Source organism: Lepisosteus oculatus, chromosome 12, assembly GCF_040954835.1.
Source record: "Lepisosteus oculatus isolate fLepOcu1 chromosome 12, fLepOcu1.hap2, whole genome shotgun sequence".
Classification (NCBI taxonomy): Eukaryota; Metazoa; Chordata; class Actinopteri; order Semionotiformes; family Lepisosteidae; genus Lepisosteus; species Lepisosteus oculatus.
The window spans coordinates 37540379-37565791 of NC_090707.1; the positions used below are offsets into that span (position 1 = coordinate 37540379).

General features: G+C 53.0%; 2 protein-coding genes and 1 long non-coding RNA gene across 6 annotated transcripts; 1 reads left to right on the top strand and 2 right to left on the bottom strand.

Moving 5' to 3' along the window:
* Positions 1–5862: 5862 nt before the first annotated feature.
* On the bottom strand, positions 5863–7930 carry LOC138242053 (uncharacterized). The gene is made up of 3 exons (XR_011191324.1): positions 7795–7930; positions 7156–7275; positions 5863–6168 (listed from the first exon to the last, which is right to left on the bottom strand). It is a non-coding gene; the product is annotated as an uncharacterized lncRNA (long non-coding RNA).
* A 1207-nt stretch (positions 7931–9137) lies between these two features.
* Positions 9138–14220, top strand: LOC138242048 (amine sulfotransferase-like). Its single transcript, XM_069196897.1, has 6 exons — positions 9138–9355; positions 10079–10281; positions 11362–11488; positions 12299–12393; positions 12651–12831; positions 13317–14220. Exons 1-6 carry the CDS (start codon positions 9202–9204, stop codon positions 13448–13450), a joined length of 894 nt encoding a protein of 297 aa, XP_069052998.1. The 5' UTR covers positions 9138–9201; the 3' UTR covers positions 13451–14220.
* Positions 14221–14495: 275 nt separating this feature from the next.
* Positions 14496–25405, bottom strand: eif3d (eukaryotic translation initiation factor 3, subunit D). 4 transcript variants are annotated; one of them, XM_069196874.1, is made up of 16 exons: positions 25315–25405; positions 23911–24038; positions 23761–23806; positions 23030–23166; positions 22445–22530; positions 21740–21812; positions 21137–21252; positions 20021–20153; positions 19218–19365; positions 18971–19101; positions 18351–18436; positions 17066–17195; positions 16756–16898; positions 15764–15956; positions 15149–15248; positions 14496–14600 (listed from the first exon to the last, which is right to left on the bottom strand). In XM_069196874.1, exons 2-16 carry the CDS (start codon positions 24031–24033, stop codon positions 14587–14589), a joined length of 1659 nt encoding a protein of 552 aa, XP_069052975.1. In that variant the 5' UTR covers positions 24034–24038; positions 25315–25405; the 3' UTR covers positions 14496–14586. The 4 variants fall into 4 exon arrangements, with proteins under 4 accessions (XP_069052975.1, XP_069052976.1, XP_069052973.1 ...); XM_069196875.1 differs by having other exon boundaries at positions 15155–15248; positions 21137–21258; XM_069196872.1 differs by having other exon boundaries at positions 21137–21258.
* Positions 25406–25413: the final 8 nt, after the last annotated feature.

Here is a 25413-nt window from a genome sequence, read left to right on the forward strand (position 1 = left end):
ACCTGGCTGGATTCGATCCTTGCACAGGCGAGATGGACTGAGTGGCCTCCTCTTCTTTCTATCTTTGCCTGTGTCCTTGTGTTTCATTTAGAGTTCAGCTCAGATGAAACGTGTCTGACGTTCTTAAAATATCTTAGAGATTGCCAACCGCCTGGAGCTGAGCTTCTTTCAATTCAGAGCCCTGTGTAATCTGAAATGAAACTCTGGCTGTGATCTCCAGGCTGTAGGGGCTCATCCTGGACTGGGACCCTGGCTGTGATCTCCAGGCTGTGGGGGCTCATTCTGGACTGGGACCCTGGACTGTGATCTCCAGGCTGTAGGGGCTGTAGATAAATGAAATACAAATAAATACCAAAATAAATAGAAAATCTGAAACCATTATGTTCAAAGCCCGCACGGCCCATAACTCAAATCAATACTTTTGATAGATGTTGTTTGTTTGAACTTTTGAGCCAGGCAGGAGCTGTCAGTAATCGAACATGATAAGGAGCTCTCAGTGAATTATGACTGCCTGGACCGATGAGCTGTTGGCTGTTATTGTCCCTCTGCAATGATTGATGAAGTAAAAAAAAAAAAAGGACCCTTTAATGTGAAGGATCAATCTCAAATCATTTCTGCATGTTATAGGTGTTTGCCTGCCTTTTTATTGCTTATTTATTTTGTATCTGGCTGCGCGATTCTCCAGAGTCGTCTTTTTTCTCCGTTTCGATTGCTCTTCGGAAATAAGGTCTAGGAAATGAAACATCTTTCCCAGCAGATGCCTCAAAGCAAACACTACACTGAGACCTGAAAAGCTGATTGTGAGCGAGGTAAAGAAGCAGAAAATCAGAGCCTTCAGAGAGACCAAAGGAGCAGGAGATAGCAAGGGGCTCCCTAGGTTCAGATCATTTATAGTAAACAGTGAGTTTCTACTATAAGACTGCGGGAGGCTTGCTGATAAACTGAAAACCCCAAGTGGATCTGGGGGGGAGGGGGAGCGGACCATTCAAGAGACAGGGGAAGAGCACAAGGCCGGGGGCACTTTTTTACAACATCAAATCATACCATAAGAAAAATGCCTTATATTAACAGCAACCCCGATTTCCTTGGAAATATCCCATCCTGACACCGACCATATCCAGCTTTTCCTTAGGTCCTGGGATGTGAAGGGATCAGGTTACAAGGTGGTAATACCGCCACCACATTTGCAAAGTCCAGCACACTGACACAGCCCAGTCACAGGGCTCTAGACTCTTCTAGTCCCTGTGGAGTCCAGCACACTGACACAGCCCAGTCACAGGCTCTAGACTCTTCTAGTCCCTGTGGAGTCCAGCACACTGACACAGCCCAGTCACAGGCTCTAGACTCTTCTAGTCCCTGTGGAGTCCAGCACACTGACACAGCCCAGTCACAGGCTCTAGACTCTTCTAGTCCCTGTGGAGTCCAGCACACTGACACAGCCCAGTCACAGGGCTCTAGACTCTTCTAGTCCCTGTGGAGTCCAGCACACTGACACAGCCCAGTCACAGGCTCTAGACTCTTCTAGTCCCTGTGGAGTCCAGCACACTGACACAGCCCAGTCACAGGCTCTAGACTCTTCTAGTCCCTGTGGAGTCCAGCACACTGACACAGCCCAGTCACAGGCTCTAGACTCTTCTAGTCCCTGTGGAGTCCAGCACACTGACACAGCCCAGTCACAGGGCTCTAGACTCTTCTAGTCCCTGTGGAGTCCAGGACACTGACACAGCCCAGTCACGGGGCTCTAGACTCTTCTAGTCCCTGTGGAGTCCAGCACACTGACACAGCCCAGTCACAGGGCTCTAGACTCTTCTAGTCCCTGTGGAGTCCAGCACACTGACACAGCCCAGTCACAGGCTCTAGACTCTTCTAGTCCCTGTGGAGTCCAGCACACTGACACAGCCCAGTCACAGGGCTCTGGACTCTTCCCTAGAGCCGTGCTTTTCCGAAACAATCCCACGTGGATGTGAAGCCGCACATTCCTCGCGCTGCCCTCCCCCGCCGGCCCAGCGCAGAGGCTCCTTGAAAACAGAAGGAAAATGTCAAAATCAGCCCCTCGGCAATTTCCTCTGCACACCTACGTCAACCTAGTTATTGAATTGCGAACGCCTACGGGCAGTCGGTTTATGCAATCTGAAATAACCCATATCCCCGGCCAGCCAGGAAGGGTTTCGCTAATGGCATTTCATTGTGTCCGCAGAATGAGGCCCAGCTGAGAGTCAATCTCGCTGATCGAAAAATGTAAATGAATGTCGCCGTTACTAGATCTGTCGGAATATTAAACAACTCACCCGGTGCTTCTAATCAAAACTCCCCTTGTCAGGCCCTTTAAACGAACTCCAAGGGACCCATTCCTGCGAAGACCCCCCACCCCCCAGGCCGGGCCAAGCCTCTGTTATCGTCAGATCGGCCTCCCTCGTCTTCGCTGCTCAATCATCACCGCCCGCGCGGGAGCCCGAAGCGAAATCCGTTCTCGCCCGTCCTTTCGCAAGGAACCCGAACTTCCCTCCAGACCGCAGAGCTAGGAAAGGACAGCTTTTCCGGTCCTGCCTTGCTCCCTTTGCAATCGAACCTGACCTTTGTGGAATACGTTGAGTCGATACATTTTCTGGCAGGGGGCTCAATATTTTTAATCAGGATATGAAAAGAGAAGTACCCCCGAGAGAGTGAGTGTACTGCTACGAGATACATTAATTCTTTACTGACTAGATGCCCGATAAGTGGGAGACAACAGTAAGGGTTTTTAGTCCATTATATAGTAATCCCTTCCATTCTGGAGATCACAGTCCAGGGTCCCAGTCCAGGATGAGCTCCTACAGCCTGGAGATCACAGCCAGGGTCCCAGTCCAGGATGAGCTCCTACAGCCTGGAGATCACAGTCCAGGGTCCCAGTCCAGGATGAGCCCCTACAGCCTGGAGATCCCAGCCAGGGTCCCAGTCCAGGATGAGCCCCTACAGCCTGGAGATCCCAGCCAGGGTCCCAGTCCTGGATGAGTGTTGCAACTTGCTACAGACAAGTCCCCTGTGTATTTTATTGTTGTTGTCTCCCTCCCTGTGTGAAATGATTTGCCTGATCTAACTGTAGCTGCAACACATATGTTTTTTAACTAAAAGGAAATAAATTAGTTTGACCCCATCTGTTATCTCTAAAAATGAGCTCACCTAACAGAGTGGAATGAGTGGAACTAGTTCTGCACAACACTCATTTTTTCATGAAGGGAATTATTCTTCATTCCAGGAAAATAATTACCAGGCCATGTTGTGGAGGCTGATATGCAAGGAGCTTATTAAAAAAAATGGTCAATGTAGAGGAACATGATGACCAGTTATAATCCAGTCAGTGTGTCTGCAGCAGGGCTGTCCAGTCCTGGAGGGGTCAGTGTGTCTGCAGCAGGGCTGTCCAGTCCTGGTCCTGGAGGGGTCAGTGTGTCTGCAGCAGGGCTGTCCAGTACTGGTCCTGGAGGGGCAGTGTGTCTGCAGCAGGGCTGTCCAGTCCTGGTCCTGGAAGGGTCAGTGTGTCTGCAGCAGAGCTGTCAAGTCCTGGATGGGTCAGTGTGTCTGCAGCAGGGCTGTCCAGTACTGGTCCCGGAGGGTCAGTGTGTCTGCAGCAGGGCTGTCCAGTCCTGGAGGGGTCAGTGTGTCTGCAGCAGGGCTGTCCAGTCCTGGTCCTGGAGGGGTCAGTGTGTCTGCAGCAGGGCTGTCCAGTCCTGGAGGGTTCAGTGTGTCTGCAGCAGGGCTGTCCAGTCCTGGTCCTGGAGGGTCAGTCAGACACACAGACCCTGCAGGACCAGGACTGGACACCCCTGAAATACAATACGCAATTGGCCGCACACAAAGAGCCACGCACATTCACTCAAAGATGTAGACACACAAAGAATGCAAGGACTGAATTAGCCTCACATATCGCCATGACGACAGCCAGAAGTTAATGCCTTGGCGATAAAAGTCAGATGTGGGGAGGAGGTAAAAAGCTTGTTATCTGTTTGGAAAATTTTTATATATTTTTTTCGATCAGTGGATTAACAGAGATACAAAGCACGGCGAAATGGACTTTGATTTTTTTTTTCTTTCCCCAGCCAATTATCCAGGCGAGCTTTCAGAGTGGTTCTATATATAAAATAAGACTTTCAATCTCAGATACAAGAACTGCAGCTGCCTCCAAAGCGTGCAGGGAGGCTGGGGCTTGACAGCCTCACCATACAGTGAACACAAGAGCATGAGAAATTGAACAGCCCAGCTGGGCAGCTTGCCCCACACTCCCACCACCCTTTGTGTAAAGACGTACTGACTGGAGGATGCCATCCAGCTGTTTCTTGAATGAAACCAACAGCATGGCTCAGTGGCTTGTTCCATACACCCACAAACCTATGTGTAAAGAAGCCCTTCCTGTACTCAGTTTTGAATACATCGTGCTTCATGATCCTGGAGGCTCAAACTATGTAAGACTCACATACATTGGATAGGTGCATCTTGCTAATAATTATGCCAATTATAAATAAATAACAGGGACTTTAATACACCTACATAGGGTTGTCTTGTCTTACACAGGTTAAAATAGTTTCAATGTAAGTTTTTTTAAGTTTTATGATGTGATCAGTTTTATATATTTTTTTTGTTCCAGTTTCAAAATGTCCGTTTTTCAGACTGGTGGTGGGGAATCATCCACACTTGGATTTAGATCTCAGAAAGTGAGTTGGGTGTACAGTGAGATTTAAACAGACGTATCATCACATCTGTGAGCACGGATATTGATACTGACACAATGGCACTACAACATCATTCCATTTTCTAAGCACTTCGTTTAATACAGGGTTATGGGGGAGACAGAGTCTATCCCAGCAAGCAATGGGCACAAGGCAGGACACATCCTTCATGGGTTACCAGTCCATCACAAAACACACACAGACGCACACACTCACACCAGGGCCGATTTTCCCAGAAGCCAATGAACCCGCCAGCGTGTCTTTGGAGTGTGGGAGGAACCCGGAGCTTCCAGAGGAAACCCACGCAAAGACAGGGAGAACGTGCAACGTCCACACCCCAGGTCTGGAATGGGGCGTGAGACAGCACTGCAAAACCCTGCACCACTGACTTTTAAAGATCCAGTTTACAGTCAAGTGTGAACTTGGCTTGTGTTTTATGGCAATGTCTCCATCTAGTGGGGAAAAAACATGTCAACACCAGCTAGACGAGCTCCGCTCCGGAGCACAACACTACACACCATGGCCACTCAGGGCTGGGCTCTACCGCACCTGATTCAGACCTACAGCCTTGCAACATGCTGTCTCTAACATCAGGACACATTAAACACCTTAGTCTTTGGACTACATCTGTGAGGTTTAATTTTACAGGACAATCGATTTCAAAGCAGAAAATCTGAACAGTACATTAGGCTCCTTCAGAAGGTTAGGTGGTCCACCATGCAGCCCCTGTTCCACCAGTGTTGTGCAGTGTGTTATCTTAGCTACAAAACCCCCCTGTCCTGTAGTGAAGACATCTAAAGGACTGACGGAGGCATGCTCAGAAAAATTAATTTAGTTACAGCACTGGTTAGTGTTGTGACTGTGCTTTTACTCCGAATGCCTGTGGGGGAGAAAAGCTGGGGAACAACCGGAGTGTCTGCACAGCCCTGCCTTTCCTGGGTACTGCTGGAGCAGTGGAGCTGTCCCTGGTTCTGAAAGAGCTCTGTGCCTGTCCAGGATAACTGTCCTGGGTACTGCTAGTGCAGTGGAGCTGTCCTTGGTTCTGAAACAGCTCTGTTTCTGTCCAGGATAACTGTCCTGGGTACTGAAGGAACTGTGGAGTTACTGAACCTCACACATAATCAGTGAAATGCCATGATGCACATAGAGCACTTCAGGCAAAAGACTGACTACAAACTGCCCAGAGGACCTTTAGCTGATTTAAAACAGGCCACTAGAGGGCGACACTGGCACATTCATAATTCACATATAGCAGCACACATGAACCAACAGCACATTTACCAATTAGAGAATTAAAAAAAACTATCACTAATACATGTGTATACAACATCGATCCAACTTTTCTCAGTTGAGCTGTGCAGAACGTTGTTGGTGAAACAAGGTCGCAGTTTCTTTCTTCTTTCTCCCTCTCCTACTGTCTCTTCGGCTCCCTCCCACGTCACAGAGGCTTCTGAACGTAAACCACAGGCTGGAGGAAGAACGGGGGACCTTGTCACGAAAACGTGGCTCCCAGACAAGTCCAGCGAGAGATGTGTTGAAACTGAACTCTGAGCCGTGACTTTGCTGCCAGTGTGCAGCAAGGTGTGTGGTGTGAGCAGCTCAGCCCGTGTCTGTCTGTGACCAGGAAGGAGGAGACATGCTGTTTTCAGCACGAGGGGCCCTGAAGTCCTGATGCTCAGCCCTTGCAGACTTGCGCACTCAATTCAAACGGCCGTTCAGAGGTTTTATAATAGGTGATGAGTCTCACCTTTAGCTCTTCCTATGGTTTATACACAGACTTCTCTTACAAAGGACACTGAGCTGCACCGATTGTATTGACTAAGGCATGAATCAGAACAGGGGGCATAAATTGTTGTTGTCACAAATCTGAGTATGGAGTGGGGTTATTAGTTCCGATGGGTGTGTTATTGTGCATTATGTTTGTACCACTGAAATAAAGGAATACCTTGTGTTGAATTGACACACAAGGACTAGTTCATCAGTAACTTCTATCCTCACACCCTGAACACCAGGAAGGAGCGTTAATTAATAATTAATTAATTAATTAATTAATTAATTAATTAATAATCGTGCACACAAAGGTTTGTTGTGTTGTAAAGTAAAACAATATATAGGACATAAATCCGCTGTCCTTGTTCATATAATGTCTCGGAATACAAAATTATTTAAGCACTCTTAGCTTGCTGCAGCCCAATGCCAAGGTTCAAACAATTTGTTCAGAATTACGTTTTGAAATAACACTGAATTGGACAGAGGGAGTGCAATGACACTCCTCAGTCTGTGCTGTGAGCTGTACAGCAGATGGGCCTCAGAGGATGGTCTCCTGTGAGACTGAGAGTTCAGCAGCACTTCAACAACCCATGCTCCTCTCTTCCTGTAGGCCGTGCACGGTCAGGGCTCTGGGATTGTGAGCAGGCTGTGTGTTAGAACACCCAGGTCCCTCCGAGTACTGTACCAGAACATTGTAGCGGCTCAGACACACGGCTATGCTCCCGAAACACAGGGACGTGATGGTCACAGACGCCTCCAGGAAATGAAGAACAGTGATGAATGACAATATTCCAGTTCCGATTGGCTAAGAGAAACAGCAAGAGCGATACTGAGTTTATACCTTTCGAGGAAGAGGAGTACAGTGATGAAAGTCACCAGCTTCCTTCTCTACTCTTCTCAAATGAGAAAGAAACGTGAGACCTCCTTATTTCTGCTGAATTGAGATATTGGTTTGACCTCTGTAAATCAAAGCCCTTCACACTGTAAGTGGGAGTGGATCCTGCACAGAGCTCACAAGAGCTGCTCACCCAACTGGACAACTGGCGACGCTTAAACCCCAGAGTGAACCCTGTGTCTCACAATCGTCCTGCTGTATTGTGGACTGAGGAGCATGACAGTGAAGGTAATGCCCTCGGAATAGGCTCACACCTGCACTCACTCAGCCTCAGACACAGAGGCAGATTCTTGGATTTGCAGTGTTGTTAATCAGTCACTGTAAACGAATGCAAATTATGTATTTTTCTTCATTTCTGCCCTATACCTCCATTGTCATAAAAAGGCACTATAATCTTTTTCATTTTTGGTTCATCTGTTTCTTGCTCACCCTGTCAAACCTGGTTTCCTCCCGGTGTGCTTTAGAACTTGCTCGCTTCGCTGGAGCCAGGAGGATTGGAGGAGTGAGGGTGTCCTGTGATCCTGGACAGCTCCCTTTGTAGAGCTCAGGAAACCCAGCTGCGCTTCAGCCCTGAAACACGAGAAGAGATAGAAGACGGAGCTCAGCTTGGATGGTCTCTGCCGGGTCTCGCTGGACACCTGCTCAGCTGGAGGAGGGGAGGGGGGCGAGACGCGTTGAGGTGTTTTCTGCTGAGGGCAGGAGAGGCTGGGTTTCTCTTTTATAATTTGTGTTTTCTGTATTAAGGTTTTATATTTTGTGAATCTACCAGTCTCAAAAGCTGGGATGAACCCTGTGGCCTCTCTCCAACAGAACCATGTGATTTAATAGAGACGGCAGCTGAAATTATTTTGTGATGTACTTTTGAGCAAAATCTCTTTTAGTGTGTCTGCAGCAGGGCTGTCCAGTCCTGGTCCTGGAGGGGTCAGTGTGTCTGCAGTAGGGCTGTCCAGTCCTGGTCCTGGAGGGGTCAGTGTGTCTGCAGCAGGGCTGTCCAGTCCTGGTCCTGGAGGGTCAGTCAGTGTGTCTGCAGCAGGGCTGTCCAGTCCTGGTCCTGGAGGGTCAGTCAGTGTGTCTGCAGCAGGGCTGTCCAGTCCTGGTCCTGGAGGGTCAGTCAGTGTGTCTGCAGCAGGGCTGTCCAGTCCTGGTCCTGGAGGGGTCAGTGTGTCTGCAGCAGGGCTGTCCAGTCCTGGCCCTGGAGGGGTCAATGTGTCTGCAGATTTGCAGTCTAGCTCAGTTGTTAATGTTCAAAATCTGTGCATATTTGTCTTAATTTAGACAAACTTAACAACTGTTCCTGGCTTGTCCAGAACTTGATCTTTACAGAGATCTGGAAACACAGACACAAGAAGCCCTCCAGGTTAAAAACATTACCGTTTTTTTTTAATGCAATTCAGATGCACCCTTTTTGTTTAAGAGTTTAAAGTAATTTGGTAAAACTTTCAAGAATAAAAACTAGAGGATAGATTAAAAAAAAAACACATGGGCACAGAGAGGTGAACACCTGATTCACCAGTAATGTGAGATAACTGGTTGATTTTTTATTTCTATGGCTATTTTCCTCTATGATCTATCTTAATACTGGATGTGGCTGTAAACACAAAATAAACTTTAATTGCCAAGTTAAAAAAATGTAATAGGTGTAACATTCCAAAAACATTTTTTTAAAAAAGGAATAAAGTCATTCCTGCTTCAGTAACCGGCTGGCCACTGTACTTGCAATTTAAAAAAAAACACGTGCTGGGTGGGCGAGGGTGTGTGGAGCCCGGAAGTGGGCTTTGTTTTTTCCTCCGGGAGAAGAGGCGAAGTCCAGGCGTGTTCCCTCAAGACAGGCTGGAAATGGCGAGCGGGTCCGAGCGTATCGGCCCCTACCTGTTCCGCCACAAAGGCTACAACTTCGCCCTCGGAGAGACGACCCCCGAGTACATCGACTCCCTCCAGGACTTCGAAATCCGGGACAGCGACGTCTTCCTGGTCACTTACCCCAAGTCAGGTAGGAGTGCAGCCCGGGCTCTCTCTTCCGGGACCCGGCGAATCCCGAGCCGTCGGGTGACGCAGGAGGGAGTATCAGCTCTCACCGGGGAGGGAAACAGGCAGAATTCAAGCAGGGGAAAAAAAAACAGGTATCCCGACTACAGTATTTGTAAAATTGTTTTATTTTTTGAGGGAGTGCCGCTCACTCTAAGCTGCTGCTCTCCAGCCTGACCTGTTATCTAACCCGGGTGCCCCTGTCCCCGTGTTCACTGCAACTCCGCCGGCCCGCTCCGCGGAGGAGTCAATTCTGGAACAAAGCCGCGATTGAATACGATGATGATGATGATGATGATGGATCTGCCCGTCCAACGCGAATGTTAAGTGGACCCCCAGCTTTTCTCCCCGTCTGTGTGTCTCATGGAGAGCAAGCTGTGGTATGCCCCTAATGCAATTCCTAATGCAAGAAATTGTATCTGGCCAATAAACTGATTTTATCCTAATCAGTATCTGAGCACACTGTAATTGTAACTGCAAAGGGGAGACCCCCCAGGCCATATGTAGTCTTCTAGAGGTTTGAGGTTCCCAATCCGGCCTTCGAGGATGTGCAAAGCGATGCAACTTGAACTTTTTCCCATCTTTGAACCTGGATCATGCGATGCTCAGCTGTAGAGGCTGTGGAGGGGTACAGAGGTGAGCCCCGCTGAGCACCCCCCTCCTCCTCCTCTCGCTGTCTCTGTGCCAGGCACAGTGTGGACCCAGCAGATCCTCTGTCGCCTGTTCGAGGACGAGTGTCCCGAGCCGTACCCCACCAACCTGGACCGCATGCCCTGGCTGGAGTACCGGGAGGGGCGCCCCGACTACAACCTCCGGCCCTCGCCCCGGCTCTTCGCCTCCCATCTCACCCCCGCCCTGCTGCCCCGGGGGCTGAGGGAGAAGAGGGCCAAGGTACGTGGGCGCCCCCTGCTGGAGGGGGCCCGGCTGAGCACAGCGCCGGCTCTCTCACACACTTTCTGCACTGATGGGCAGTGTGTGAACTTGTCCTCACCCTGTCATCAGCACTGCCGAAGGACAGCTGTAGGTTTGCAGGCTGGTTGGAGTCCTGTGTGGCTGTTGGACTGTGGAGACGATACTGCTGCTGTGGCACAAGATTATTCCACTACAGTATTTCTGTCTAAAATAACATTCCGCACGCTGACCCATTAAAGAGGGGGGCACATTTCCCATTTGCTGTGTAAGCAGAACCCAACAGCGTTGGAGTCACCAGTGTCTGTGGCAGACTGGTGATATATTTACAATCGCCTATAGAAATATAGGAAGATGAGCTGTCATGTTGCATTAGCTGGGACTGTATTGGTTCAGTCCGCCAACTACACTCGACACTATAGAGCTTGGAGAAGGGAAGAGAGACCGATCACTTAATGAATTATTAATTCATTTTCACGTCCCGCCGATGACTTTGACTTCTGAAAAGTACGAGCTGGAATCTGAAACAAAGGTCAATAGCCTGTGATATCCACTGAGCTAAAAGCACTGGTTCTAGATAGAGGACTTTGTCATGAGCAGATCTGTGGGCAGAGCTTTATGTAACATCCCTCTATTTACACTTGCATAACACTTGATAAGATATGAACTGTGCACCTGTTCCATGGAATAATATAGGCCACAGGTTCAGGACTGCAGACAGAGCACCTGTGGATAATTGTAGAAATAAGCACTTACAGAAAATCTCTTGCGTTTGAATGAGTTCAGTATAATCCTTCCAATGTCAGAGTATAGGATGAACACAAATAGCCTGCAGGTCATGAGCAGGTTTCCCATCTAGAACAAACCCAGAGATCTCCAGGCTGTCAGGGTTCATCCTGGACTGGGACCCTGGACTGTGATCTCCAGGCTGTAGGGGCTCATCCTGGACTGGGACCCTGGACTGTGATCTCCAGGCTGTCGGGGCTCATCCTGGACTGGGACCCTGGCTGTGATGTCCAGGATTTGTGGCGTTTCACCCCGGAACACTTGGTTGTCTTGCAGGTTGTGTATGTCATGCGGAACCCCAAAGATGCCATGGTGTCCTACTTCTACTTCTCCCACGTCTGGGCCAAGCTGGAGACTCCCAAGAGCTTTGAGGATTTCATGGAGAAGTACCTGAATGGAGATGGTATATGAGGGGAAACTGAGATCGGGTCCTATCTGGCATTGATGGGGTTTCCTGATTTAAGTGCAGAATGAGCCCTGTACGCAAGGCAGAGGCTCAAAGCCAAGCCATGCCTGCCGACTGGTTAGAAGTAGTATTCATCTAACACACGGTTTAGCATTGTGACGTCAACGCTGCAGCAGAGAGAAAAAAAAAGATTTTCTGCTTCCAAAATGACTTCCGGAAACAGAATTATTTTATTCTGCGGCAAAGAGATCTCATCGGTACGATAACACTGTCCGAAAACTTCAAGACCCGTGAATTGTATCTGCAGTAGCACTTTCCCATAAATTACAAAGGCTGTGCTACAGTACAGAAGGGCAGTCTGCTACACTCCACTGCACCAGTGTGTACAAATAAAATTCTGTCACTTCCTAATATTATTAGAAATCTAGTGTCACACACTACGTATTTAATACGGGTCTGATCACCTGCTCTGCCTCAGAGCTGGTAGCAGCAAGAACTGAGAAGGACAAGAATTAAAAACGGAGAAGTTGCTTTCTTATTGGAGTCTCTCTGAAAAGGTCAAAGGTCAGTCCAGTAGCACATTAGTTTCTGAAGGCAACAACCCCAGCCTTGAGGAAGAGGCGGGATGGGACAGCTTTGAGCTGTAGGAACAACGTTGCTGGTCCAGGACAACCGCAGGAACAAAACCTGAACCGTGGTGGCAAAACGAGGGAGAGTTAACTCGCTCCTCCTCTGTCGAGATCCACCCTGCGTCGGGGCGGGTCAGCGAGGGACGCGGCCTGAGTCTCGCGCCTCTTCTGTTCGCAGTGGGAGGCTCGTCCTGGTTCGGTCACGTCCGAGAGTGGCACGCCAGCCGGGGGCAGTTCGACATCCTCTTCCTGGCGTACGAGGACATGGTGCAGGTGAGAGCGTGGGCGCGCCGCGGGGTCAGGCAGGCAGGGAGCGCGCGCGCGGGCGAGAGAGTCGGGCTGTCGGTCCGCACGGGAGCCAGTCATTCAGTACCGGAGTTCACACCTCCGCTGACTGGGGAGCTGCCTGCGTTCTCTCGAGCTTCAACCAAATCCGTGTCGGTGGGGAAGGCACGGGCGATTCTGGATCGTGCAGCATGTACAAGTGGTCCTGCTCGTCCCACTGTGCGCCTCCCCCCTCCCTCCCCCAGGACCTGAAGTCGGCCGTGCGGAAGATCGGCGCCTTCCTGGGCAGGAGCCTGGACGACGCGGCCGTCGACAGGGTGGCGGAGAAGGCCGCCTTCAAAACCATGAGGGACGACCCCCGAGCGAACTACGAGTTCCTGCCCGCGGACCTCCTGCTCAGGGAGAAAGGCGGGTTCCTGCGCAAAGGTGAGACGTCCAGCATGGGGGCCGCCCACGGCCGACGGCCGCTGGAGGAAATCGGTCACCCTCTCCACCCGGACTGTGCGTCCTCAGGCTGGCCTCTCGTCTACAGCCGGTCGCGCGCCCTGTGGAAACGAGGGTCTGGGGAAAGCCCTCTTGCGTTCGGGGAAGTTCTCTTCTTTCGGCAAGAACCAAGGGAAGGGCCAGGCTATCCCAGCCCAAAAAGCAACGAGACGGTTTCCTTGCGTTGCCGAGGCTCTTGGGGCAGGGGAGGCGGGGGTGAACGGTTTTATCTGAGTTGAAGGCGAGGCAGGAGAGGCGGGGGTGGGGTTAAAAGCCCAGTGGGGTTTTCTTAGGCTTTGACTGGATCACTGGCGCTAGCCTTTGGGGACGCACACGGTGGGACAGGAAGCTAGGAGGGCCTCGAGGTCCCGTTCGGTCACCTCCCGGATTTGCAAGCCAGCCCACCACGCTCGTCTGTATTTCCGCAGGTACAGTCGGGGACTGGAAGAACGTGTTCACCGTCGCCCAGAGCGAGCGATTCGACCAGGTCTTTCAAGAGAGGATGAGTGACCTGCCTCTGAAGTTCACCTGGGAAATTAAGGAGCAACCTGTCCGTAATTAAGAACAGGCAGCATGATGGAAGGGGGGGGGATTCGAAGGAACGCTCGGACCCCGATGGCTGGGTTGGCTGTACCCCGCCTCACCCCAGTCAAACACAAAATACACAGTCAACGGTCTTCACTGGGTCTCCCAACAATAAGTTTCAGATCTGCTGCAGTGCTGTAATAATTAATAACTCCTAGCACTTCTATAGCACTTTTCTGGACTCTTCAGTCAAAAGTTTAACAGGTAATGGGGAATCCCACCCCCGCCACCAATGTCCACAGTCTAGTGGTTTCTGGCCATAAGCGTCTCAAACAGGATCTGATACAGATGTAAACAAGGGGTGTTTTGGGCTATTTTAAAATGATCTGAAAGTTCCTCTCCTATCAGAGACAAAATAATTCAAATGGCAACAAGGCTTGTATACCTAAACCTAACATGTCCTTGCGCCAGATTCGGCCTCTGACCAAATCTGAATGATCACACGTTTAATTCCAAGGAAGAAGGGAAAATATCCGTGATGTTTCAAAACATGAAGGATGCAACCATCCAGGACTTGGTTTTGCGCAAAAAGGACACATCATTATATCACCTGATCATTACCCATCTGCCTCAACTCAAGGCAATTAGGCAACATCTTGATTGGAGACAAATTAATTTGATCTACTGATTGATTAGTGTCTCTTTAGGGGAAATGTATTCTGCATATTTACAAGGTCAAGAAGGTATTCAATCCTGCTGATGACGTAATGATCTGCTGCTTGCGATTCACGAATAAACTCATACTGGTGTAAATGTAGTGTCAGTGAGTTTCACACGTTTACCCACAATGTCCTGAGTGCTCTTGGCGTTTCAGGAAAATGAACCCAACTGTAACTAACAACCATAACACCAATCCTTTCTGAGGATTTACGAGTGTAGTGCACCTACTTTTTACTGGACTTCCGCCAACGTGTCCAACAGCCGGAGCCGACTAATTTGCAAAACCCCGAGGCCAGTAAAGCTCTGAACGGACCAAAGTGCCATTCGTGCGTCTTCGGAAAAAGACCAGTCAGGAAACGGGCTCTTATTTCTGATCTTTATTGGTTTTGACTCCCCTCCGCCAGCGTACAGCGTGGTGTTGCAGTGGCCCAGGTACCCCTCAGATGTGACTTCTCAGTTTTCCTCATCTGGAGGAAGACATGGGGGGGAGAGAGAAGGAGAGTTTCCAGTTACCACAACAGCTTCGCTCCCACTCTGAATAGAAGCCACAGAAGGATGATGTTACGTGTCTGTTTTTTTTAAATAGACAATATTTCATCTCTGTGGTGCAGTGCGTGGCCTCAGAATTACATCACATTTTCATTTAATTAATAATTCCTTACACTTCTACAGCGCTTTTCTGGACACTCTACTCACAGCGCTGTACAGGTAATGGGGATCCCCTTCACCCCCCACCAGTGTGTACCCCCACCTGGATGATGCTCCAGTCCGCTCCCCACACACCAGCTCTCAGTGGGGAGGAGAGCAGAGTGATGGAGCCAGTTCAGAGAGGGAGGTTATTAGGTGGGTACCCCTCCAGGTACTGGCCAGGCTCACACTGCTGGGCTCCAGTGTGATAAGAGCTGCTGGCTAAGAGCTGCTTTACCTTTTGCTTCAGTTTTACTGGGCAAGAACCAGTTTCCACCACAAACGCAAAAAAAAAACACGTCGCTCCACCACCTCCACTTTGACCCACCCTGACCTTCATCCTCCTCGTCCTCCTCCTCCTCCTCCTCATCCTCGTCCTCGTCGGAGCTGAAGGTGCCGTCGGGGAGGCTGTAGATGCGGATCACTTGCTGTGGGCAGACAGGTCAGACACTGAACGCCGGCCCAGGGAGCCGGCCGCGAGCGGAGCAGGGACAGAGCCTTTACCGAGCAGAAGCACCGCCCTGCGGAGGCGCACCTGAACACGGGAGCCGCACCTGAACACGGGAGCTTCACGGTCTGGGACTACGCACGAATAAATAAGAGCGACAACAAGTGCGCCTCAACACAGAGAGATCTAAGAAGGTGGCACGCTCACACGGTGGATGAGCGCCTTAAAACCTCCGAATTAAACAGCCCCGTCCTGGCTGGGTGGTTGAGCACGGCTGCACACCTCCATCGTGAGCTCCGAACACCCCCCCCCACACCCCCAACCCTGCACCCCGGAATCAAACTACCAAGCACGCAGCAGGGCAGTATTTCTCAGGGCCAGTGACACTCGGGTGGTTTCAGGTCCCGGTGCAGCACTGCAGGACGGAAAACTGAGAAACGCAGTCGCGCTCCGGGCTCGGTCCCCACGGCGCCGGTGCCCCCCTCTCTCTCTCACCTTGTTGGGGTCCTTGAGGATGAGGTACTTGCCCTCGTCCAGCTTGCGGCAGATGTCGATGACGCAGCGCAGGATGCCCCAGGCGTTCTCCATGCTCAGGTTGATCTGGCTGGCGAACTCGTTGGGCTTGAACTGCTGGGTGCCCAGGATCACGTGCCGGGCGGAGTCCTTCACGTGGTACCGGGACACGTACCTTCGGAGAGCCGAGGTCAGAGAGAGGGAGAGGGGTCACGGGGAGGACAGGCTCCCTAATCCGAACTCGAATAAAAGCAGGGAGAGGTGGGAGGGAGGGAGGGAGGACGGGAGAATGCGGGTCTCCAGGTGAAGAGATCAGGAACACGGAGGATGGGATAAAAGCTGAAGGAAAGGGAGGCGTACGATCCCGGTCTCGCTCCAGTCCCGAGATCCTGCTAGTCCAGGGGTCTCCGACCCGGACCCTGGAGAGCCAGCCCCAGTCCCACAGGTTTCACAGGCAGCATTCACATCAGGCTATCAAGACCTGGAGCCACTTAATGGTGCTCAGTTACACAGGCCGGCGTGCCCAGTCACGTTACTTTATACATCACTTGGAACAAGAATCAATCAGAATTCCCTTCCCTGAAGCACCACTTGCTAAACTGGTCAATTGCTTAAAGAACTGTTCATAGGTCCATAGGTCTTTATATATCAGGTGGTTTAGGATGACCCCTCCCCAGGACCAGGACGAGACTCTTGTGTTTGGGTGACCTAGAAGACTACCTGGATTGGGGCTCACTGGGGCCCTGATTTAGGGTGACCTAGAAGACTACCTGGACTGGGGCTCTCCGGGACCCGGGCGGGTGACCCCTATGCTGGGGTGACCTATAAGACTACCTGAATTGGGGCTCTCCGGTACCAGGGCGGGAGACCCCTGCGCTCGTCAGTCATTGACGGAAAGAACAGAGGAGGTGAAGCAGGAATGTGGGAATAGGAAGCTTGTACGGTCCGGTCAATCCCGACAAAGTAGGACTCACCCCAGTTTGAGGTACTCGGACCCCGCCAGCATGGCGCAGCAGGTCCAGCGGGCCAGCTTGTAGCTGTTGTTCTTCAGCTCGGTGGCCAGAACCGCGCCCCTCTGGGAGTCCAGCTTCTGACGCCAGTCCACACCGTTGCAGTGCTGCGGGGGAGGGGGGAGAAAGGGGGAGACGCTCTCAGAGGAGGGCCACACGCGCCCAGAGTGGGAACACGGTCACGCACACTCCCCCTGCGGAGGGGGCCCCGTGCACGAGCCCGGGATAAAGCCCCCGACGGCAGCCGAGCGGGCAGGAGGGGACACGCGCTCACCCGGGAGTCCCACTCGTTCAGGGTCTTCACGTTGATGAAGGACACCTCCCCGTTGGCCCCCGTCATCACCCCGTCGTGCTCGCAGCGGACCATCAGGTCGATGTCGTCGCCCAGCTTCCACCGGCGGTACCTGCGGGGGATCAACCAGAGATGCTCACCAGTTAAGTACGCGTCCAACCGCAGCGACATCCACCGGGTGTGGGCAGCATGGGGCCCTGGGTTCAATCCTGGACCTGGGGTGCTGTCTGTGTGGAGCTTGCACGTTCTACCCACGTTGGTGTGGGTTCCCCCCCAGTCCAAAGACATGCTGGCAGCTTAACTGGTTTTGAGTGTGTGTGTGCCCTGTCAAGGACTAGCCTCCGGTCCAGGGTGTACCCTGCCTTGTGCCCGCTGCATGCTGGGATAGGCTCCGGTTTGCCGTGCAACTCTGACTTGCAAGAAGCACCTAGAAACTAGACGGGATGGATCTGCTGGGCTTTACTCCCTTTCCACAGCCTGGAGGTGGAGAAACTCCCAGGGCGGCTGGCTAAGCTGGTGCATGATGGCTTACAGAGGCCTGCTTCCTGTATAAGTGCAGCTGGTTCTGTTTTAAAGAGACGTCCGGTGTTTTTTTGCGTGTGTGGGCGTTTGTGGTGGAAACTGGCTCTTGCCCGGTAGAAATGAGGCAAAAGATAAAATGTACCTGGATGGGAGACCTCCTGGGAAAAACTAAGGTTGCTGCTGGAAGAGGTGTTAGTGGGGCCAGCAGGGGGCGCTCACCCTGCGGTCCATGTGGGTCCTAATGCCCCAGTATAGTGACGGGGACACTATACCGTAAACAGGCGCCGTCCTTCGGGTGAGACGTAAAACCGAGGTCCTGACTCTCTGTGGTCATTAAAAATCCCAGGGCGCTTCTCGAAAAGAGTTGGGGTGTAACCCCGGTGTCCTGGCCAAATTTCCAATTGGCCCTTACTAATCATGGCCTCCTAATAATCCCCCTCTATGAATTGGCTTCATCACTCTGCTCTCCTCCCCACTGATAGCTGGTGTGTGGTGAGCGTTCTGGCGCACTATGGCTGCCGTTGCATCATCCAGGTGGGGCTGCACATTGGTGGTGGTGGAGGGGATCCCCATTACCTGTAAAGCGCTTTGAGTGGAGTGTCCAGAAAAGCGCTATATAAGTGTAAGCAATTATTATTATAATTAAAAGGTAAAGCAGCTCTTAGCCAGCAGCTCCATCACCCTGCAGCCCACTGGAGCCCAGCAGCTGTGAGCCTGGCCGCTCTGCCCGTGGAAGCGGACTCACCTGTACGCTACAGAAGCCACCTCGCTCTTGTCCATGTCCTCCTCCACGAAGGGGTTGGGGTTGGGGAACTTGTACTTCTCCGATCCCTGACGCACAGAAGACACGAGAGAGAGAGTGTGAGCCATGCGCGGGCCCCCCACTGCCACCCCACCGCCCCGGGACCCCGGCGCTGCCGCCTGGAGCCAGTGCCAGCGTGGTAAACACCGCACGGCCGCAGGCTCTGCTCAGGAGCAGGACAGGGCAACCGAAACGGGAAGGCAGACCCGCAGGGGCCCGGCCACACGGCGGCAGAAACGCAGCAGCCGCCGAGGTCAGGAGTCCGCTGGTCGCCGGGCGAGGGACGAGTCAAGAGGCACTCTATCCCTCCTGCCCAGGCCCCCCCCCCCCCGCAAGACCGTTAAAACAAGCGGAGATCCCCTGCGGGGTAACAGGCCGCCGCGACCGGCATTCATAGGGAGAGATCCCGGGCTCCTCCCGGAACCACGGGTTCTAAGGAAGGAGAATCTACCGATTCCCCATCACAGTGTGTATCCAGAGGTGGGAGCCCGGGAAATGCGTGTGTGTGTGTGTGTGTGTGTGCGTGGCGTCGGTGATCCGGGGAGGGGTCCCCTACTCCTCACCATGCGCAGGCACTGCTGGGAGAAGTTGTGGTTGATGTAGGTGGCCTCCATGGCCAGGTTGCGGGGAGAGTTGAAGGAGTTGCCCTCGTCCTGGGGGGGCTCGTTCGCCGTCTCGCTCACTGTCAGCAGGTCTGGGATCGGGGGGGGAGAGAGAGAGAAAGGTCAAATTAGGGTCAGCGCAGTCCCCCCAAAACAAATGCCCCCTCTCCCCTTTACCGCGCTCCGGCGGAAGCCCCTCGGAGCTCACCGAAGTCGGAGTTGTCCCTCTTGTCGAAGAAGAGCTTGTTGCCCACCCTCTGGACGATGATGTCCCAGGAGTAGACGGAGCGGGTGCAGCACATCAGGGTGGCCAGGATGGCGTCCGTGGCGAAGACGTTGCCCTGCGTCTTCGCCAGCTGCAACGACACACACACACACACACACACACACGCGGGAGGTCACTGGCACAGCCGGCAGACTCGAACCCGCCAGCGGGCCTGGTCAGCTCACATGGGCTTGTACAAAATAACCTGCCAACCAAATTCCTATGAACCCTGTGTCACGGAACTCCTTATAATCGACCCCCTTTATTTTGAATTGGTACTCAGACTGTACTGTGTTTGTACAGCTCGCACGGGCTTGTAGAAAAACTTCGGCCCCTCTGCAGTGCAAGCTGTGCTGCAGGGATGCAAGGATATCAACAGGAAACTAAATATCAACAGGAAACATTTTCCACACTTGCTAAACTAATCGGAGGAACCTTGGAGAACGGGAGATGATTCGATCTCTGTACAAGTACAGGTTCACTCCGTGCTGAAGACGGAAGAAAAGAAACAACGTTTCGCACCCGAAGAAGGGTCCGCGGCTGAAAGGCTGTTTCTTGTCTTCTCTTCCCAGCGTTGAATGAACCTGTACTTGTTCCTAAAGTCATGTACTATGCCACATTACAAAGGGCCACCACTGCCCGCTGGACGATGGTACAGTATTCACTCCCCGTGTGTTCGTCCAGCGCAGTGACAACACCCCCCCACAGTGTCCGTGCCTGGGGGGTAACAGGCAGCCCGGGGTCACCTTGCGGATGACGGGGTCGTCGGTGGTGGTGACGGTGTGGAAGATCCTCTTGATGCTCTTCAGGGGCCTCTCGTTCCGGGTGGTGACGCGGTCGAACGCCTTGTCGTAGTACTCCAGGGCCCCGCAGCACTCGCTGAGGGGGAGAGAGGGGTAAATACAGGGGTATATACCCTGTCACAGCACTCGCTGAGGGGCAGAGAGGGGTAAATACAGGGGTACAGGGGTATATACCCTGTCACAGCACTCGCTGAGGGGCAGAGAGGGGTAAATACAGGGGTACAGGGGTATATACCCTGTCACAGCAGTTGCCAAGGGGCAGAGGGGGGTAAATACAGGGGTACAGGGGTATATACCCTGTCACAGCACTCGCTGAGGGGCAGAGAGGGGTAAATACAGGGGTACAGGGGTATATACCCTGTCACGGCGGTTGCCAAGGGGCAGAGAGGGGTAAATACAGGGGTAGACACCCTGTCACAGCACTCGCTGAGGGGCAGAGAGGGGTAAATACAGGGGTATATACCCTGTCACAGTGGTTGCCAAGGGCCAGAGAGGGGTAAATACAGGGGGTAGACACCCTGTCACAGCACTCGCTGAGGGGCAGAGAGGGGTAAATACAGGGGTACAGGGGTATATACCCTGTCACAGCACTCGCTGAGGGGCAGAGAGGGGTAAATACAGGGGGTAGACACCCTGTCACAGCACTCGCTGAGGGGCAGAGAGGGGTCACCGCAGTCGCCATGGGGACCGGAAGAGCCGGGTCCCTTACAAAACACCCATCATGCCGACGCTCCCATCTGGCTTCAGAGAGAACGCAAACACAGCAAGTTCACAGGGCACCACGCCCGTCACGACGGGCGCTGACTGCAACACGCCCTGCGGCCTTTCTCCTCGGTTAAGGAGCAGACATTCAGCTCCACCGAGCAGGACGAGGAGTGGTGTTCTTAAGGGGACCTATAATTTCCGTCACGGAACCAGAGTAAAACCTGTACTGCACCCTCCTCCGGGCTCCAAAACCCCACGTGGCTTCTGCATGTTCTCTGGGGGGGGGGGGGAGAGTTCTGAACGACCGACTGACGTGCAGAAAGAAAGGGAGGGGTCAAGAGAGGGGGTACTCACACGTCGACGGGGTCGGCCACCTCCATGTATCTCATCTTCATGAGGCGGGGGAAGTCCATCTCCTCCTTCACCTCCCAGTCGCTGCGGACCTCCACCGAGGAGTCACGGGGCTTCAGCTGTGCCTGCCGGAGCAGGGCAGCCTGAGCGCACATTCACCCAGAGAGGCCTCCACGCTCAGGCAAAAAACGAACCGGAAACACTCGGGATCGCTCTCAAGCGCAGCGGTCCCTTGCACCAGACTGATGGCAACCCCCCGTCTTAATCATTCCGTGGGCATCAAATACTACCCGGGATTGAAAAGACTACAACATCAAGAAGCTGTAAAAGAGAACTGGCAACCCCCCAGTGCACCCAAGCAACTTGCGGCAACTTATTTCAACTCTTAAAGCTCCGTTTCGCGTTCGCTTGGAAATAGCCTTGACAACTAACCTGCCGCATACGGTCGTAAAAGAAATGACCCTGCATGGGCGCACAATGTAATTCTATCAAGGCACGAGCCATTACAGGCCAAGCAGGGGGCGTCGGCTCTCGTGACGTCCCAAGGCCACAGCTGCAGAGGCAGATGGGAATCCCGCTGCAGGTCTGTCCAGGAGCTCCCCTTACCTGTGATTTCTGGTCCCATTTCTGCCGCACGCCGAACTGCTTCTGAAACTTCTTCTGCAGCCGCATGCGGTCCCTGACAAGGGGGGAGGGGGGTTACACAAGAGAGTCAGCTCTGGGCCCAGAACCCCCGGAGCCCCCCTGTAAATAACCTCATGACCATACCGGGCGCTGTCCTTCTGCTGAAGCCCAACACCCCCAATCCCGCCCCCCCCTTTCCCAAAAAACGCTCTTCCCTTTTCAAACCCGAAGGGGCACGCTCACCGAGGGTCCCGCCCCACCGTGCAACGCGGACGCTTAGAGGAGACGCAGGTTCCGAACCCTGCTCCCTGCCGAGCTCTGCACAGAAGAAATTGTCCAGAGGCCGCAGGAGCAGCTGTGGAGTCGTGGGGTTGCCCAGGGACTTGGCCTTCTGAACCGTCACGAAGGCTGAAAGCCATCAAGCAGCGCATGTCTGAGGCACCGTGCATCTGGCAAACCTTCCAGAAGGGCTGTCCAGTGCCAGTGGTGGCACAAGGCTCAATTTTAGCACTCGCATTTAGCAATATCCGTTTACAAGGGCCAATACCGCACTACTCCTCTCGCTGCACTGCAAATGGACTTGCAGCTGCTTGCAAGGGTAACCGTCTGCAGAAACCCTGCGGGGTTCAGCGTTTCGAACACCACCCCCTCCCTCCCCTGTCTCCAGCCAGCTCGGTCTCCTCTCACCTCTCCTTCTGCTTGGCGCTCTTGGGCAGGGTCTGCATGTTGAACTGCATCATGTTCCTGCGGTCCTTGTCACGGCGGAGATTCCTCTGCAACACAGACAGGCACAGACTGCATTAGGGACAGGAGCTCTGATCCTCAGGGACGGACAAGACAGGCACAGACTGCATTAGGGACAGGAGCTCTGATCCTCAGGGACGGACAGACAGACAGGCACAGACTGCATTAGGGACAAGACCACAGATTCTCAGAGACAGAAGCACAAGCTGTGAAAAAGCCAGACTGAAGTTTAAGGCCGACTTCAATCCTCTTTGACCAGAGGATGTTACTGAGTGACTCTCAAAGTTAGGGCGAGCCGCCTGCTCTGTACCCACCACGTGGAGCTTCTTCTCTGCTTGGCTTGTCTCAAAAGACGCTCCACGACAAAAAACACGATAACGGATACAAACGGAACAAGCATCTGCTTCCTGTACCGTCACCTCTTCCAGAGACGGACGCAGTCTGAAAGTTGTACTGAGCTACCCAGAGCCCCTCCGTTCCTGCACGCCCGGCAGAGACAGACAGACACACGGGGCCGGCCCCTCGTACCTGCGCGAACCTCATGCGGTTCCTCTGGTAGGCCGTCTTCTGCGTCTTGGCCGTGTCCACCAGCTGGAAGCTGGTCTCGTCCTCCTCGTGGAAGTAGGCGTACTGGCTGCCGCCGCCAAACTGCGACGAGTACTTATCTGGGACACGAGAAGACATGCGCTTCAGTATCCAACTCCGCTAGCCCGCTGCACTCGGGGGAAGCCGGGGAAACAAAAACACCACCAGACTCCCAGCTGCTCAGCATTCTTCATCCGTTTGAGGCTCCGCAGGCCGCAAACCCCCGTACTGTTTTCACTGCTGGAAGCCATGTCTGCGGCCGAGACGACCTCAAACTCCAGGACGCCCAGCAGGCCGAACCCGAAACAGCCCAGACTGCTCTGCTGTGGGAGTCCCGTCCTCCTCCCCACACTTCCAAAGTGAATCCACAATGGAAAAAAAAGATGCCAACGCTGGACAAGAAACTGAGTATTCCAGGTCCAGGTAACTCATTACAGATTCAATAAGTAACAATTAATATGTTGCTTTCAATATACGTAAACAAAGTGGCTCCAATGCATGCCCCTGCATCAGGTGCTCAAAGCTACCGACAGTAGACCGCAAACCCACTAAATAACTTCTCACACCTGAAGAAGGCTCCACGGCCGAAACGTTGTGTTTTCTTTCTTTTCAGCAGGGAATAAACCTCTTACTTGTTCCACTAAATACCTTCACACTACAGTCGCACCACTCACTTGTGTATCTTTTGTCTTGGTATGTCGCTCCTGTCCAGTCGGCGACCTGAAACACAGAGGAGGATGAGAGGGTGCAAGCCACACGCCTGCTCCCGGACCCTAAAACCAGGACGACAAGGGGAAAGTCGGGGCGTCCGCGGCGGCGCTCACCTTGCCCAGGCGGTCCCCCTTGCTGAAGGGCTGGTAGGGCATGTCCTTGAACTGGTCCGGCACTGCGCACGGACCCCACCCGCTCGGGTTATCCTGGATCACCGGGGCGTGGAACTTCGCCATGATCCCTGGAAAAGGGGGGGTGGGGAGAGAGAGAGAGGAGGCACCTACAGTCACGGCTCGGTGGGCTGCAGCTTGCACGCAAGATTCACCAGGCCACCCAGCACAGAAACACAGCTCGGGTAAGCAGACGCACAAGGGGGGAAAAAAAACACTCGATTGTGTGATCTCGGTATTACCCAGTTTAGGAGAAACCACAACACACCCACACCCACCCCCCACGGCCAGGCGCCAGGTCTCAGACTCTGTACAGCACTGTTTTCATCACTGGTCTCCAGGGACACTGTCAACCTGTCGGCTTGCGCAGTGGACTAGTCATCACCGACCTGACACCTGCAGTCGGCCCGATCGGGGACACGACGAGCTCAATGCGGCGATTCGGGGCTCAGGCAGGAGGAGACCGGGAATCCCCCCCGTCCCTCCAGGACTGCAGCTGCGCCCCCCTGCTTCATCTGGGACTTCAGCCCCATGACTGAGATGCCAAGAGACGGGGCAAGAAGACGAGCCAACACCCCCTCTCGGGTAGTAAAGTGTGAGGGTGTGAGCCTTCTTCAGCCTTCACACACCTGAAGAAGGCTCCACGGCCGAAATGTTGTGTTTTCTTTCTTCTTCTTTTTTTCCCCAACATGGAATAAACCCCATTAACTATTTCCCCACAGGCGAGGTGAATTACACGCCTCCCCAGTGGCGCTCGTAAACGCCAACAGGTCTGCCAGCAGGTACGACGCTGGCCGTGCCTAATGAATGGCGTGTTGTTTTTCCCTGCAGAACAGCTCGATTCCTGGTCTTCCCAGAAACACAAGACCTCAGCTGTTTCCGGCAGCGGCCTCGTCGACGGTGCCTGCTCCAATTCCTTTACAGCTCCTTTCTTTCTAACGTTAATAACGTCGCAGATCCAAACACCGGTCTGGCGGGGATTGCTGACAAGCGGACACTCCTGTTGCAAGCCTCTCCAACCGGCCCTGCTCCCCCAGGCGCGACCCGGCCAGTTTCCTGCCCGTGCGGAAAGCAGGGGACCCGCTGGATTTAAACCGCTACCCCACCTCAGACTGGACTGAGAGCCAAGAGCCCCTCGTATTCAATAACTGCAGGACGCCACACTTAACTATAGTTAGTACTGACACTGAATTCTTGCACAGACTTCCTGGGTGCGCTACCGCCCCTAGTTAATCTACATCGGCTCAATCCAACAGCGTTATTTGTATGAAGAACAACATCCATACCTTCAATACAGGCACCGACAAACGGGAAAACTCCCCTGTAACAGTTATTGGGGTTATTTACCTCCGTCTCGGTCTTTAACTCTTGGATGGTCTTGAGATTTTAGTCCCCGGTATCTCACAATTCAACACGAAGCTGTGGCGAAACGCCGGCGGAAGACAA

Coding starts and splice junctions, on each gene's coding strand:
- eif3d (XM_069196872.1), bottom strand. CDS start 24,033: ATGGCGAAGTTCCACGCCCCGGTGATCCAGGATAACCCGAGCGGGTGG. Junction 23,807..23,910: donor AGGGGGACCGCCTGGGCAAG/GTGAGCGCCGCC, acceptor TCTGTGTTTCAG/GTCGCCGACTGGACAGGAGC. Junction 16,899..17,065: donor TGAACGAGTGGGACTCCCGG/GTGAGCGCGTGT, acceptor CCTCCCCCGCAG/CACTGCAACGGTGTGGACTG.
- LOC138242048 (XM_069196897.1), top strand. CDS start 9,202: ATGGCGAGCGGGTCCGAGCGTATCGGCCCCTACCTGTTCCGCCACAAA. Junction 9,356..10,078: donor GGTCACTTACCCCAAGTCAG/GTAGGAGTGCAG, acceptor TCTCTGTGCCAG/GCACAGTGTGGACCCAGCAG. Junction 12,832..13,316: donor AGGCGGGTTCCTGCGCAAAG/GTGAGACGTCCA, acceptor GTATTTCCGCAG/GTACAGTCGGGGACTGGAAG.